We start from the raw sequence: 16,550 nt of genomic DNA, 5'->3' as shown, positions 1-16,550 counted from the left end.
CATAAACCTCCAAACTGTCTCCAAACTCTCACTAACCGCAACTCTCCATCAAACACCCACATTTTGAATGAAGTCTGAGGGGTTTATATCGCTGTCATAGCTCGTGGCAAATTTCGAACCACTTCATGAACCAGTCACGTGAAGCAAGCCTCGATACGCGCATCGCGGAAACGCCCCCTCAATTACTCGACACAAGCTTCGAAGCCTCGATACAAAACGTCACCTCACTACAGAATAGCACCGGGATGGAAAGCACAGAGAAGAGAGGCTGATTGGCAGAAGGCAAACCAGAGTGATCCTGCAGGGTTTCCTTCAAATTGGAAAACATCTCTAAATTGGCTTTTGGCTTTAAGTAAAACAAGCAAGTACATCGTCTGTAAGGTTCTCAGTCATGGTCATGGTAATGTAGGGAGCTTGGAAAGAAAAGTGACTGGACTTCTTAAGCAAATACACAGTTTACTTACGAAACACACAGTGTTTCCAAGATGGCGCCAGTGTTCACGGCGGAGCGTCTCTTCAACTTCTGTTTGCTGTTTGTTATTTGTTCTTTTTTGTGTTGTCTTGATGTGTATGCGGGTTTCACATATCAAACTCTTCTGAATCTTAGGCCTTTGCATCACCAAACACCTGATCTGAAGTGGAATTCAGAAAATTTTCCCCTGCTTCTGCCGGACTTTTCTAACTGCCTACGCCGCTTACCTTTTTCTCCTCCACACAAGAAGCGATCTAGGAGACGGGGTAAAAGAGGCGGTCTCCGTGTTAATCAAGGCTTTTTTTAAATTTTCATAATGTGGCTACTCGCAGTGCTTTCATGGATACCCTGCCACCTTCCCATGCTCACTGGGATCACTCAAGCCACAGATTGTTCTGTCATCGCTGGATTTGCCCTGTTGGAGCTCATGCTCCCGTGGACCTGCCGGCTGAGGCTCCACCTGTTCAGAGTTGGGTATGGTCTTCCAGAGGCGGTGTGAACCACAGCAACCTTCGTCAACTGAGATATGTTCCAGCCAGCAATAATGCGACCCCCCTCCGGATGGCCCTGCTAAACACAAGATCACTGGCAAATAAAACTTTTGTCTTAAACGACCTTTTTCTCTCATCGGAGTTGGATTACTTTTTCCTGGCGGAAACCTGGCTTCGTCCTGGTGAGTTCTTCTCCTTCTCGGAACTTCTCCCTCCCTCCTGCCAAGTCTGCCTTCCTGTCAGGTATAATTACAAAAAACAGTCCCAAGCCTCGAGTCCTTTTTAAACTCTATGATTAACCCTGATGTCATTACTCATAGAGATGCGTCCCCCGCACTCTGTGATAACTTCCTAGGTATTTCACTGATAAAATCTTAGTCCTAAGGGCTCCATATTTGCCGACATTGGCTGGCCAAGTTCCTGCTTCTCAAGTTCAGATTGTTTTTCAGCATTTTGAGCCGGTGTCTTTCTCCACCTTAAAGGAGATAATTGGTCACCTTAGAATTTCGAACTCCCCGCATGATATTCTTCCCTTCTTCTATAATAATTCTTGATATTATTATCAAGGCTGGAGCTTGGTTTAAATCATATCTTTCAGAGAGGACCTTCTCTGTTGCTATGGGCCAGTAATTTTCTTCTTCTGCCCCTATCCACTGTGGTGTGCCTCAGGGGTCTGTTCTTGGTCCTACTTTGTTCTCCCTGTATATGCTGCCTTTGGGCTCTATTTTCAACAAATATAACATCTCCTTCCACTGCTATGCCGACGACATCCAAATTTACTTCCCCTTGACCTTGGATGTCTCTGACCCACTACAACCTTTGTTCAATTGTCTTCATGATGTTAAAGTTTGGCTATCACAAAACTTTCTCGCTTTGAATGAAAATAAAACTTTGATAGTCATACCCCTCTGGGTCAGTTAACAGACACCCTTGGTCCTCTTGCCAGCCATCTCTCTCGCACGGTAAGAAACCTTGGAGTGTTTTTGGATAGCTCTCTTAAATTGGAGAAGCAAGTGTCCTCAGTGGTAAAAACTAGCTTTTATCAGTTGCGTTTGATATTGTTACGGATTCAAATATTGGGGATGGATACAAGAGGAAAAACCACAATAACAACACTGGTCCGGCCGGGTTGAGTCAAACGATGATTTTAATGATCACACGCGTGGGAGATGGACACCGTACGCAGACAGCATCAGATCTCGAAATGGTGGTGCATTGATCAAACTCTTATAGCCTCTAGTGGCCCCCACCTTATCATAAAAGCCTAAACATTCACATTCTTTCTCTCACACAGCGCCTAAGCTACGACCTTGGCTCCTTGTTTATCTGCTGCTGCTGAGATGGGGCAGAAAACTCCAGTATGTTCTGTTCTCTTCCAATCAGACAAATAAGGCGATGACTTTCTGCGAACAGTATTTCTTATAACTCAGCAGTATAATGCATCATAAAACAATATCATTCATTCACAATAAATCAGCAGTCTAATGTAATGCAAATCAGTTTAACAAATGCAATAGTTATCCGCTTCTTCTAATTCAGGAGAATGCAAACCAAAACTACATAATAATTCACAGTCTTTAATTAAGGGTGTAACATGGCATAAAATAATATTATAATCCCACAATATCAAAGGCGAAGCCCTATATTCCTTTAAAAGTACTTGAAAAACTTATTCATGCATTTGTCACCTCTAGACTGGACTATTGTAACTCTCTATACCTGGGCCTCCAACAATCCTCCCTCTACCGCTTGCAGTTAATTCAAAATGCTGCTGCACGCTTTCTGACAGGTACTAGAAAGTATGATCATATCACCCCAGTTCTAGCTAATTTGCATTGGCTAATTTGCACTAACTTAGCAGTTACCTGACTGAACTCCTCTGCTTGTATAACCCCAGGAGGGCACTAAGATCATTTTGTCAGATGCTCTTAGAACAACTTAGATCCTGGCTGAAGTCCAGAGGTGATCGGGCCTTTGCAATTGCATCACCTAGACTCTGGAATAGTCTCCCCGCTTCTATTCGCACTTCTGAGTCTATACATTCTTTTAAAACTCTTTTTTTAAACTTTGGCTTTTGGATCAAATTAGTTTTAACTATCATCAGGCCTGTTTTATGTCTGTGACCTTTGATGTTTGTTGGTGTGTTTGTTGTTTGTTTGTTAACTTTTAATCTCTTGCTGTTTTTTTGCTGATTGTTAAGGACTTTGATCAACCCTGTTGTTTGTTCTGAACCTGAACCTGAAATACATCTTCCACCCCTGCCTGCCTCCAGACCACCTTTCATCAACTTCTACTTCTTTCGGCTGCTGTCTTTAGGTGTTGCCACAGTGGATAGTCTGCCTCTATCTCACCTTATCTCTAGCATCCTCTTCTGTTACGCCTATCCTCTGCATGCCTCCTTCGTTGCATCCATGAACCTCCTCTGAGATCTTCCTCTTTTCCTCCTGCCTGGCTGCTCCATATTTAACATCCTCTGTCCAATATATCCACTAAGCCTCCTCTGCACATGTCCAAACATCTCAGCCTTGTCTTTAACTTTGTCTCCAAACTTCTCAGGCTGAACTGTCTCTTTGATGTCCTCATTTCTAATCCTGTCCAGCCTGGTCACTCCCAATGAAGATCTTTTAAATTCCTGTCCACGTCTCTAAACCATACATCATAGCAGGTCTCACTACCATCTTGTAAACCTATCCTTTCACTCTCGCTGCTATCCTCCTGTCACAAATCACCTCTGACACTCATCTCCACCCTCTCTGCACATTCTTCTTCACCACTCTTGTGCACTGTCTGTTGCTTTGGATGGTTGACCCCAGGTATTTAAACTCATGTGTCTTCACTATCTCTACTCCTTGCATGTTCTCCTTCCTACTTATGGTCCTTCCATTCACAACGATTTTCTGTCCTGCTTTTACTAATTTTAATTCCTCTTCCTTCCAGTGCATACCTTCACCTCTCCACACTCTCCTACACCTCCTGCCTACTCTCACTACAGATCACGATGTCATCTGCAAACATCACAGTTCAGAGACTCCTGCGTAACATCATCAGTCAACCTGTTCATCACACGGCAAACAAGGAGCTTGAAGCCAATTTCTGATGTAATCTCACTCCCACCATAAAACCATCTGTTACTCCTACACCTCAACACTGTCCTCATACATGTCCTGCACCATATTAACATGCTTCTCTGCCACTCCTGACTTCCTCATACAGTAGCACAGTTCCTTTCTTTGCACCCTATCATCTGCTTTCCAGACCTCATCTTGCTGAAAGTGAAAAAGTGCAGCTCAAAACTTTCAAAACAAGACCATCCTCTTTCTAAAGAAGTTTTCCTTTTGGACTCAAAAGAATCCCCTCACATGAAGATGGGAGAGGACTGTAAAGCCAGCTGACTTATCTACAGTCTGTAACTGAGCGTTCTGATGGGATAGGGAAATCTCCGAAAGAGGCAATGATGAGAGTTTTATTACAGAAAACATGTCAGGTTGGGGGAAATGGGGAGTGAGCTGGTAGATATTTCAGAACTGAGTTTTTCATCCAAGAGAGATGCCCTATGGCACAGGAAAGCCAAAATTGGTCACTGGAGAAAACAAGGGAAATACAAAGAACTAGAAGTTTCTGTGGGGAGATCAGGAAGTACTCCTGCTGAGGAGTATATACACTCTTCACCATTTAAAGAGGGACAGAGGGGGTTGCACCAGAGGAAACAAAAACTGAAATTAAAAATAAATAAATATATGGAGATGCACGGAGTAAGTAAATCTTCAAATTATTATTATTTATGTGAATCAGCCCCACAGTATATCATGGCTCGTTAAAGTTCATATTTTGCCTCCTGGTCCCTGAGGTGTTGAGCCCCAGCGCCCTCGGTATGGGAGGCATGTACAATATCCACAGAAACCTCAGAATCTCAGCTAAAAGCTCATATAAGCCATTTCTATGACCACCAAACACAGTGAAAATAACAACAATTAAAAGAGCAGGTATGTCACTTCACAAAATGTCCATAAACACAAACAACCGAGCCTTATGTGCACAGAACCATGGCTAACCAAGTGAACAATACATTTTCTAAAAGCAGAGATCTCACAGATTCCAACACTGGAAGTTTCATCACGCTCCGACCAAAATTCACTGAACCAGCTGCAAAAGAAGACCACAAATATGTTTGATGCTCGACAAAAATTAACGTGAAATCAGACTTACCTTTTCCACCACTTCCAATGCGGGGTATGATCCTTGGTCATGGCATGTAGTTACTACTTTAAGACACTCCAGGTACGTATAAATCAGCTGTGCAGACGTGAAACCAGTGATCGTTTGATCTCCACTTGAGAGTGAGCGTGTGTGACACCTTGTGTGTGGTGCCTCTGTGTGGTACTGTGTGAGAGTGTTTGTGTGTGGCTCTAGCTGCTGGTGCCATGTCTCACGGTCTCATGGGTTGCACACGTGGCGCTCACCTAGGGTCCTGCAGCCAGCTGTTCACCTGCCGTGTTGCCTGTGGTCTCGCAGGTTCACGTAGTCATTGGGTCCCTTCTCTCCAGGGAAGAGTTGCTTCTGCACGCTGTATTCCCCTGGCGCATTGCCTGTGTTTCGCCAGTTTACGCAGCCAACAGGGACCCGTTTGGTAGCTCAGTGAGCCAAACTTCCTAGCTGCAAAGCACTTCACACAGTTCAGTACGAATAAAGAATAACAAGATGGAAAAAGTGTTGTAGCTTGTAGCTGTTGCTTACCTGGTAGCTGGAGGAGAGAGTGTGTTTTTTTTGTTTGTTTTTTCCTTCTGGATTCGGCTGGCCCTGCACCCTTGTTACACCAGAGTGTGGCCACCCTAATGGGCCATAATGGTGTCGAGTGCAGCATATCCATGCTGTTGGAGGACGGGCAAGATAGATGCATTTTGTGCATTGGTTCTGAAGATTCCTTGTTAGCCAGGGAAGCTCCATAGTCCTGCTTAGACTGTTTATTTTGCCAGCATGGACTAGAGAGGCCGTTTTTTTGCCTCTAAGCACGCCGGCCCCCCACTCACTAACGTTCGTAAGGCTAAAGCAGGGAGAGTGGCTACCTCACAGGTGTTTGCCCCTCCCTTGGCCCCGCGTCTGAGCTTGAGCTGGTGAAGAGTGAATATCACCAGGAGGATGTTGACGCTGGGTCCGTCCTCTTCTCTCGAAAATTCCACTTGGCCCGCTTCTGGCTGGCTCCCTTTAGGTTTGACCTATATTGGTTCGACCTATTTGATATCATGGAGCTGCAGGGCTCTCGACTGCAGGTGCCACTGTTGCCTGATTTCCAAGACCTGGTGCACGGCCACCAACACCGGTGGTCCCCTGCCTGCATAAGGTTTGCTGCTATGCACGGCCGGGAGCAGATCGCCTGTGGGCCCCTTACCCGAGACAATCGCTGTGCTGCTCAGGATGTCACGGCTGTGCTGTGCAGCAGGCAGGATGAAGGACCCAAAATGCAGGACAAGGAAACAGAGAGTTAATTTAGGGTGCAGCTTTATTGCTGGATAAACTTCATTACTCATTACATTATTTGAGGTTCTCGAAAAGTGCTATATAAATGCAATCCATTATTACAACAAACGTGACAAAGCAAACTTCAAATGCTGAATTAAAACCTAAACTGGGGAACAGATACCTAGAAACTAAGAATACTCAGGACACGAGGAGACGCCAAACAGATGAAAACACAGACAATAAATAGAAGAGGAAAACGAGGGAATGAGGACCGGACGGGGAACACAGCTGACACTAATTAACAGACGGGACCAGTGAGACGCAAAACTAGAAACATTAACATAGGGCACAGACTGTCAAAGTAAAACAGGAAGTAATGAGAAGACACACACAGACGAGACCAGGAATAGCAGATATGAAAACATAACAGAAACATGAGATACAAAAGCACAGGGAAGACACCGTAACAGAACTGTGAACTATAATTACAATACAAACAGAAAGCCATAATTCAGAAGCTATAACTTAACTCAAAAACCTGAGCACTAGATCACCAGACCCAGGACCGTGACACAGGAAATGTCACGAGGCCTGCTTAGGCGCTTTGCGAGTGTGTGGAGACTGTGCCTATTATCCTGTTGATTCCTCTGTGTCAAAGACTGCTTCTGGCGGGGGATAGCTGAGGACTTTAAGGCTGCATGTTCTGAACCTTATTCTAGAACCCATTGTGCTTTTCAGCTGCAGAATCCAAAGATACGTCAGTCCTCTCTGAGACTGTTTTTTGTGTGACCAAACCAGCTGCCTCCGAGACTAAGACTTGTCATGGTCTGGTAAAAAATGTTTTCATAGACATTTGCATGGAAAATGCAAATGTCTATGAAAACATTTGGAAAATGCAAATGTGACAACCCTGCCTTCTTGCCGAAAACCCTGTCCGACTTCCACCTCTCCCAGTAGGGCGAGCTGCAGTAATCTCCCACTGAGGGCTTGAACTGAGAGTCAGCTTAGCATCTGGTGGCCTATCCGATCTTTGCCGCGGTATGTCAGGCGTACCCGGCCAATTCGGACAACGGATTAGCTGTTCATTGTTTTCCATGCCGGGATCCTGAGCAAGTCCAAATCCTGGTTGTCCCACTGGGTGGTAGAGGCAATCCAGCAGGCTTATGCCTCTGCAGGAGTTCCCCTCCCCTCGGGAGTGCGGGCCCATTCAATCCATGGGGTAGCCAGTTCTCTGGCCTTGTGAAGGGGCCCTCCCTCTCTGCCATTTGTGCGGTGGCAACATGGTCCTTGGCTACTGCCTTTACTAGGTTTTACCACTTGAACGTGGCAGCCAGCCCCTCTTTCGGGGAGCAAGTGCTGGGTGCCCGTCAGCAGTAACCTTTGTCTCCTCAGTCGGCCTAGCATTTTGCAGGCTACAATGAGCAGCTGCTTAATTGCAGTCCTTGCGTCTTGTGGGACTCGTTCACGTCAGTCTTGCGTGTGGCAGACTGATGCCTCTGCCCACCTTTGCATTTGGCGGGGCCTTGACAGCGGTGGCGTGTATATATTTGCATTTGTATATAGTTTGTCGGTACACTTTCACTCTAGGGTTTCGGTTGCACTGTCTCCTTGCGGGGGTGTCTTAAAGAGTTACCCCGTACATATGGAATATGTAACGGAGTGGAGAGATAGTCTTGATCTGATAGAGAATGTACGGTTACACTGTAACCTTGGTTCTCTGAGTAAGAGCCTCTCGCTCCAGCTTCAGGCCACTCGGAGACGCGTTATGATCAAATTGTCACCAGTTTCACATCTGCACAGCTGATTTATACATAAGCTTTGGCTAGCTTGGCCACGCCCCAGAGTGTCTTAAAGAAGTATCCGCACGCTACAACCAAGGGGGGTCACACTCCATGCATATGGAATATGTAATGGAGTGGAGAGCTAGTCTCTCACTCAGATTAACTCCAGATTAACTTGAACACACCCATTAAAAATTATCGGCCCAGTTACAGACATTTGATTAGACGAGGGCAAGTGTCATAAATTTTGGGTTTGTTTGTCACCTTGCAAGTTCTTATTGGTGGAACTGATGTAAACATGGTGATTTTATTATGATTCTGTGGGATCAAATGATTAAAAAGAGGGGTTAAATATTCCAAATCGGCTAATAGAAGCCGAAGTTACAGCCCTTCATATTTTAAAGGGAAAAGGCCTATTTCCACATCGCCATTACGCAAAGGGAACTTTGTGTAAAAAGGGCCGATGTGTGCGTGTCTGGGTAATTCCTCCAAAAATATTCAAAAAACAAGCATTTTTAGGCATGTAAATACAGTTAAATCATTTCTGCTTTTCAATACCTATGAAATTTGAACTGACAGATGGTGCCAGAATGTGCTCAATGGCAAAATACCTGACTATGAGTTTATAAAACCCACTGTAACATTTCTGTTTCACTTCAGCAGCATCAATCTTTGCATGCATATTGTCCATTTGCTGACTCTTGGTTTTCTGGAGCCTATTGTTTTCTGAAGCATATTTTCAAAGTGGTTTTATCCAATAAAATCCAGCCTCAGTTACTTTGACACAGTAACATCTGTTGTAATATTACACCTCTGATAAAATCTCACAAGTGTTAGCTTTATTTTAAAACCAAGATTGTTTACACAGAGTTTAAAATTGCAGAGAAATGTATTTCATTTTAGACGTCATTTTCGAGCAGGAACCTCAGAAAGACCCTTGGGGCTTGAGAGGTTCTGCCAATCACCCCCCCAGGACACTTGGAAAGCACTTATAAATATTCTACGTAAATAAAAATGACTCCACTCTCTTTCAAAGTCACTGATCAGTTGGTCCTGGCTTCACACACATCTGTTCATTCTAAATGTTTGATACAGATGATGAAGCAGTGAAGTTTTCCTAATCACTTCGTTGACGTAGATGGTGAATGCCACGAGGTCAGTGAAAGATGTGAGAGTTCATACAGACTGAGGAGAAGATAACCTAAGTATCCAGAGAATCTGGGTACTAAGGTCCATTGCTCCTCCCTTGTTGATCGGTGGAGGTTTAACTACACATTTAATCCTCGAGATAGCTTAATATAAGAAAAAGAAGTGCAAGTTCAACAGTATCTCTTAAATTTTTCCACATGCTGCTGTAGTAAATGAAAGCACAACTTTTGGAGCTTACATTTTAAGAAATAAAATTACAGAAAAAGTGTGGTAGCTCATTGTCTAGACTGCCCTGTCATTATAAAACAGAACCTTTCTGTTAATTCAGAGAAATCTATTACTTAATTACTGTCCTGTAGTATGCATGGCCATTGTGGAGGTCTTTATTAGCAGAATAATCTGTAAAATGTATGAAAATACATCGACCATATCTTTGACACCTGTGGTATATGCTGTTTAAAGAAATAGTAAAGGAAACACTGAAGCATGTTTGCTCTTTTTATGGCTGCTATGCAGATACTTCTGGAACTTCACTCAGTTAGAACCTTCCTAACTGCCAAAATCACTGTTTTTTCTGGTTCCCTTCATTTTTTTTGCTGTTTGAGTCGAACCAGTTAATCACTTCCACCACTCTAAGGACTCCCCTCTTTACCTTTGTCGGTGGCAGACTATTCTGTTAATAGTCACAGTCAGGCTTTCTGGCAATTTGCTGTTCTTCCTTGTGTCCAACCTACTGCCTGTCTGTGGACTAACTTGTGTATGAGTATTCATGCATAAGTGGCTGTGTGTCATAGACCACCAGAAAGAGGAACACCCTGACCACCACTAGCTGTATTTTGACATAAATTTTGCCAAAAAGTGAAGTCATGGAAGTCAGTTAGCACAGTCGTAAGAAAAACAGGGTGAATAAACCAGAAACAAAGCTTAATTGTCCTCCTGCGTCTGCCTCTCCATCACTCCATCTTTTACCAATCTGGGTCTGTTGTATTTGATGTACATGTGGAAGTAGTTGACAGTTATACAGACCTCTGAGAAATAAAACTACCTCTGTTCCAGAAATGTGTCTGACATGTGTGGAGAGGGCATAATGGAGTAATTACTCAACACGTCCTCAGGGACAAAATTTCCAGGAACTGCTGATCGTTTCCAAATTGAAGTTCCTCAGAAGGTCAGGTAACACCGTTTGACCTGATCTTTTGTTTTATGTTGGTGACAGCATGTTCTTAGTAACAACAGTAAGCTTGAAAAAGCAGCACCAACACATCATCACTATGATCAACACATCATTGCTCAGCATTAGTACTACTGTATGTGTATTAAAGGTCGAAAAGACGTCAGCATCCTGGCCAAATGTCACTCCAGTGTTAACTCTCGTCTGAGAACACTTAGCAGTGAACAACATGCATAACCTTCATTTTTTTTAATAAACTTACTTCGGTTTTTCATTTCCAGTATCTCTGAGCCACTGGGAATCAAGCTGATGGACGCTTCTTCTTTTACACCTCCTTCAGCAGATCATCTGCCTCCATATCATCCTATCTCTGTCCCTCTCTCTAACATCTTCTTCTGTCACAGAAGCCTCTGTATCCACGAATCCTTTCCTCTTGATTGGCAACTCTACCTTCAGTCCAATATATCCCTCCTCTCCTCCTCGGCACATATCCAAACCAACTCAGCCTCACTTCTCTAACTTTGTCTCCAACTTGCTTAACCTGAGCGGTCCCTCTTACATATTCTTTTCTAATCTGCTCCATCTTGCCACCACTGTCACACTTTTATCTTTCAGATCATTAGACAGATTTTATTGTTAGATAAGGGTAACCTAAGTAACCCTTATCTAATCTAACCTAATACAAATTGTAGATTTTAAATAATAATCTCATTTCTCAATGGAGAAAAACTGCTCAGACTTACTTGGCCCTGTGTGAAAGAGTAATTCATTCATTCATTTTTCAAATGAATGAATTCTACGTGGAATTAGCTCGTTTGTGATTTGTGTTTACAGCTTAATCAAAACAGATTTAAGTGACCAGTTTGCATTGAGTTAGATTTTTAAATTTTTTAAAATTGGTTATGTTTTTGTAGCATTTGTAGCATGTGTAAACACCATGGCCATATTATTTTCTGCTTTGGTCATGAAAAAAAAGATGCTTTAAGGTTTAGATACATGCTAAATTAAAAAAATAACTCTGTGTGGTCAGCATTGTGCTGCCCTTCCTTTTTTCTGTTTACATTTAACATGTTTTTTCGCCCTCATGACAGACATGATGTCAGTAGTCTAAATAATTTAGTACACTTTTATTGTTATTTCATCATGACGCAGACTACTCACTCTGAGCAGTGTAACCACTTTTGCTGCTGCAGTTGTAAAACACATGGAAATGATGATGAATCTCGTGGTTAAACGTGGCTGTGATGTACAGTATGACACAATTATGTTGCCTGAGAAGGACTTTCCATGTGTGGGATGGAATGGGAGGGGCACATGGAGAATTAAGACCTATACATGATTTCCTCCCAGATCTGGAATCCATTCAGACAATTTTGCCTGGAAGCCATTGGCGTGATTGTGTGTGTGATTCTGAGGTTAAGCGATATCATGTTGCTTATGGGGGTGTCAGTGACTGGATTTGGTGTAGAGTGCTTCCTGTAAACCATGGACTATGTTTAACTATACCTAACTATGTTTATTATATTTTAGTCAGTGAGTTGTCGCTTTGCCATTCAACACAAAAAAATCCTAAACAGATACCTTGTTTAACCCTTTAACGTCCCGTTCTTTTTCTAGTAACAAACAATAATCTCAAATTTCTTCTTCGGAGTCTCATGATGCAACATTAACAAGCTAAGAGTAGCATTTACTTCCATAGATGACTAAAAAGGTAAAAGACCAGTACACTCCTAAGCAGGTATTGCCGTCATAAAGTAAGGAACTGTTTTGCTGTTGGATATCCTAAAATGATTTATGCATTGTGGTTTACAAAGATGTGTATCATTTGATTGAGAACTGACAATGCCATTCAGAGTGGACCATTAGGATTTCACTCCACTGTATTCAAGCTGGTGAGTATCAAAGAGAGGAAAAATGTCTCTCGGGGCATTTATTGTGGTAAGAAGGTCCCACAGCCAGCATGCAGGTATTTGGTTTCATCATGTATTTGTAACTTTCCTTTTTTGTAAAGCTCAAAGTCAGGACTGTAAAACCTCCTTAGTTATGCACTTACATGCACTTTTTCTTTTTCACTGACCTCTTTTCACTCTATATGTGTTTATATGCCACTTCACCTTTAATCATTTGTTATTATTATTTTTGTCTCTCTTTAACAGTGTGTGTTTTGTCCTTTCTCCGCCAGCCTCAACAGATTGTGACAGACTGTAATTTTACACCCAAGTGCTTTCTGTCTAACATCTGCACAGTCATGAAAGTATTGGAGAGCAACTTGTGGTTCAGTATCTCAGTCAAGGATACTTTGGCGCGCAGACCGGAGCAGCCAGGAATCAAACTACCAACCTTCCAATTAGTAGATGACCTTGTCTACCTCCTGAGCTACAGCCACCCCAAGTTTACAGCAGCTAGTATTCCCAGGTGGTCTCGCATCAAAGCCTTCTCAAAGCCAGCTTGGCTTCCGAGATCAGACGAGATTGTGCGTGTTCTGGTTGGTAGGTTTTAAGCCTACAATAATGATTATTATTACAAAGTAAAGACCCTAGAGTAATACAAAGAAAACCCCAACAATCTGATACTCTCCTATAAGCAAGCGCTTGGTGACAGGGGGAAGAAAAAACTCCCTTTTAACAGAAAGAAATCTCCTGCAGGTTTAGGGAGGGGCAGCCATCTGGGGTGGTGGCAGGTGACCCCAAGTTGATCTCTGATGTGTTAACTGGAGTGTCAATGTTATATAGAAAGCACTAGGGTGTATAAGAAGTGCTTCTGTGCATGTGGGTGAAGTAGGGATGTTGTTTAAAGCACTATGTAAAAACCTGTCCTTTTACCATTAATATAAAGCACCACTGTTGCAGTGATTTGGTGATATGTATATAAAATAGAACTGAAAGTGAAATCAAATATATTAGGCCTACTATTACAGCTTTATGCTTTAATAGTAGTCAAAATAATAAATGTTGCTAGGCAAATATTCAAATCCTCAAAATGCTCTAGGTTTCTAAAACTTCTTGGCTGTCCTTGATGTGGCTCTAAAGAAATGTATAAGAATTATTCCTAAATTGCTGTGAAAACACAATTCCAATTTTACTTCAGTGCCCATTGACTGAAGCTGTGCAAAACGAACATCTGGAAACCCCCACACAGGACTGTATGCTGTTACATCAAACTCCCCTCTGTGGCATGTGCTATTGAGCAACTTTCCTGACAGGACTGCAGAGAAACAGAACAAGAAATCCTTTTCCTATGTTGAATGAGTGAATATAAAAGATAGAGGCACCATCACGCAGGCCTGTGACACCACCCACTGGTTTTTGACACAGCATTTTAGGGGGAAAAAAAGCAGGTTTTGCTAAACTCTGAAAACTAACTAAAATATGATGGGTCCTGATCGCTTTGAAAAACTGGTGAATGGCCTCATCAGCAATTCATCATCAGTGCATCACAGGTATATGAGTTATTTTAACGTGCATCGAATGTAAAGTATACTTTTACCATTTCATAGCAACAGAAAGAAACAGAGCTGTGGTTTTACTCAGAATTTTCTGAAAATTAGTCCAGATAACCAGGAAGTGATTCATACGTCATGAATTACTTTGACCGTCAGTTACTAGTAAATATTACAGGCTCCAGTTGCCTAGGTAACCCATAAACGTTTTTACTACCCTGTCATCAGTCAACCAACCATATGCTTTACTTTAAATTGTCAGTTGTATCTCAACTGCGCACTTTTCGAAAAAACAGTTTACCTCGGGACTTGACCACTTCGTGTTGTGCTGCTCCATCACGTCTTTGACTTGCTGTGGACTTGGTCACCATGCAGCTGTGAATCATCTTCATTGTGGACTCTCCGCTTTAGTAAAGTATCTTCAGGGTAAAATAATTAAATAAATAAAACAAGTCTGTCTTATTTTTTATTGTTTGCAATTTGTGCATATATTTAATGGATACCTCCTGGGTACTGGTGTTTCTTTAATAAGGGTTACACTCACAAATGTTTTGGAAACTTTCACAGTAGGTTTGTGCTACTGTTAAACATAGTATTATACTTAAATTAAGCACTATATTTAACTCTGAGTGCTGATTTCATTGAATCCATTGGCCACTTTTTGTTAAAAAAACAAAATAAAGTACTTGTGGCCAGTGCAGTAATACTGAAGCTCCACAATGTGAGCCCGATGTGACCTAAAACAATGTCTAATGTCACAGTGGCTACATGTTTTTGCAGGCTGGGACACCTACCAGTCAAGTAGTCACAACCTTAACATTAAGCCTTGCCACAACACAAATGTTTAAGTTATATACGTATGTAGTTATCCCCCACTGTGCAGTTGTCTTAAAGGAGGAAATTAGCGGTAAAGATCCAAACAGATTTTTTTTGTTCTTGAATTCAACATGCTGTAAAGTTGTGTATTTCTCTCACAAACACAACACACACAAACACAGAGTTCAGTGGAGACTGACTCAATTTTGAACCAGCCTTCAGCGGTCATTAGAGGAACTCTAGTTTTTGGCACTAAGTGTTGGAATTGATCCTGTACGTAAGAGTTGGGCTAAAATCTAAAAACACAGCACACAACTTTTCACGAAACTCTCATCTTTATCATTTAAAACTTTATAATTAGTTATTTAGTTCACTGTTCACGTGAGAATACAAACACCTAGCTAATGCTGATGACACTCACAGAGAAATATACAGTATAATGGAGCATGACAGCCACATTAATAAAAATTAAAGCAACAATGTTAAAAGTGTTATCAGTTTGAATGACTCCTACATGTTTTCTAAGGCAGTGTAAGTCTTTCTCATAATGAATTCTTATATACAGTAATGTACAGTATTTTATTTATAAATGACTTTTAAAACTCAACAACTGTTTTTAAAAAAAAAATCATTAAATATACTGCTCAAAAAATAAAAGGAACACAAATCTGGTCTTTGTGGATTAAAAATTCATGTAAACAGTCCTTACTGACACACAAACTTGTTTAGAACAAAATGATATAACAAAGGTGACTGCAAACCAAAATAATCAACCCACATCAAAAATCAAAGGTAAGATGGTTCAAGTGCTCTCTGACTTTTTATGATGCAGTGTGTAAATATAACTTTACACGCTCCTCTGTTGTTAAACACATTTCCACAATGTCTAACCCTTTACAAAACCTCTGAATTGACTTGCTTTATTTTTAAGAAGGTCTTTTTCTGACAACACAAACGTCTGTTGTAGTGAACAGACAAACAGTACTAACTCCAGCATTTATCCTTATTTGTGCTGGATACTGTAAAAGTAGTCACTGGCTGCAGTTAATTATCTCACACCAGACTACTTGATACCTCCCACCTCTCCTGGGAGGCACCAGCAGTCAGCGTTTGGTATATAAAGCCAGAAGCAGCAGAGGGGCATAGGAGAGAACTACTGGAAACATCTGGAGAGAACAGCTGTGCACTGAGGGCTGCAGGATGCGTGTCTTGGCTCTTCTTTGGTTACTCGGGTTTGTGCTAAAGGAGGTGGAGGCATGGAGCTACAGTAACGGAATTTTTCATAATTCAATTTGGCTAGGTAAGACCGAAAGATTCCTTTTTTTCGTGCTGAAACAGTAGCTAGAAACATTGAAATGTTTTTTCAGAAACTGTTATCCAGTTCAGATAAGAATAACTGCATCCCCTTAGAGCTGCGATGTCAGTTTTTGGTTATTCATAAAAACTAGTTCAACCTCCAGCTACCTGTGATTATTAGAAAGTTTTCTCCTGTGTTAATCCACAGCAGAGGTTATTTTCACATAAAGGCTTGTTGTCAGGAGGATTAATAGGCTATACAGTAGTCCAGCTGCTTCCCTTGTGCCAAACTGCACGTTTATGACCTGGCAGGAGTGCTGCAGGAGGCCAGTAAACATGAGGAAATGACTTCATCTCTGGGCTTTCCAAAATGTCCAGATCACAAGAAAGTTCAATACTGTTTCTGCTAATCTGGGAATGTGATTGCTTTTCATTATTGTGACATTAATAATGTTACTGAGGAGTTTTGAGGAGTCTG

At 41.9% G+C, this 16,550-nt stretch overlaps 1 protein-coding gene across 1 annotated transcript in view; it reads left to right on the top strand.

Moving 5' to 3' along the window:
• The first annotated feature begins 15,919 nt into the window (after positions 1-15,919).
• Positions 15,920-16,550, top strand: part of tnfaip6 (tumor necrosis factor, alpha-induced protein 6) — a 7,241-nt gene continuing 6,610 nt past the window's right edge. Inside the window, exon 1 of the mRNA XM_005746250.1 lies at positions 15,920-16,076. Coding sequence (XP_005746307.1) covers positions 15,977-16,076 — 100 coding nt within the window. The 5' untranslated portion in view covers positions 15,920-15,976. The remainder of the gene's footprint in view (positions 16,077-16,550) is intronic.

This window comes from Pundamilia nyererei, unplaced genomic scaffold (genome assembly GCF_000239375.1).
Source record: "Pundamilia nyererei isolate P.nyererei 1_Seehausen unplaced genomic scaffold, PunNye1.0 scaffold00176, whole genome shotgun sequence".
Taxonomy (NCBI): Eukaryota; Metazoa; Chordata; class Actinopteri; order Cichliformes; family Cichlidae; genus Pundamilia; species Pundamilia nyererei.
The sequence above is the reverse complement of the archived record's forward strand: the minus strand, read 5'-3'. Positions and strand labels throughout refer to the sequence as shown.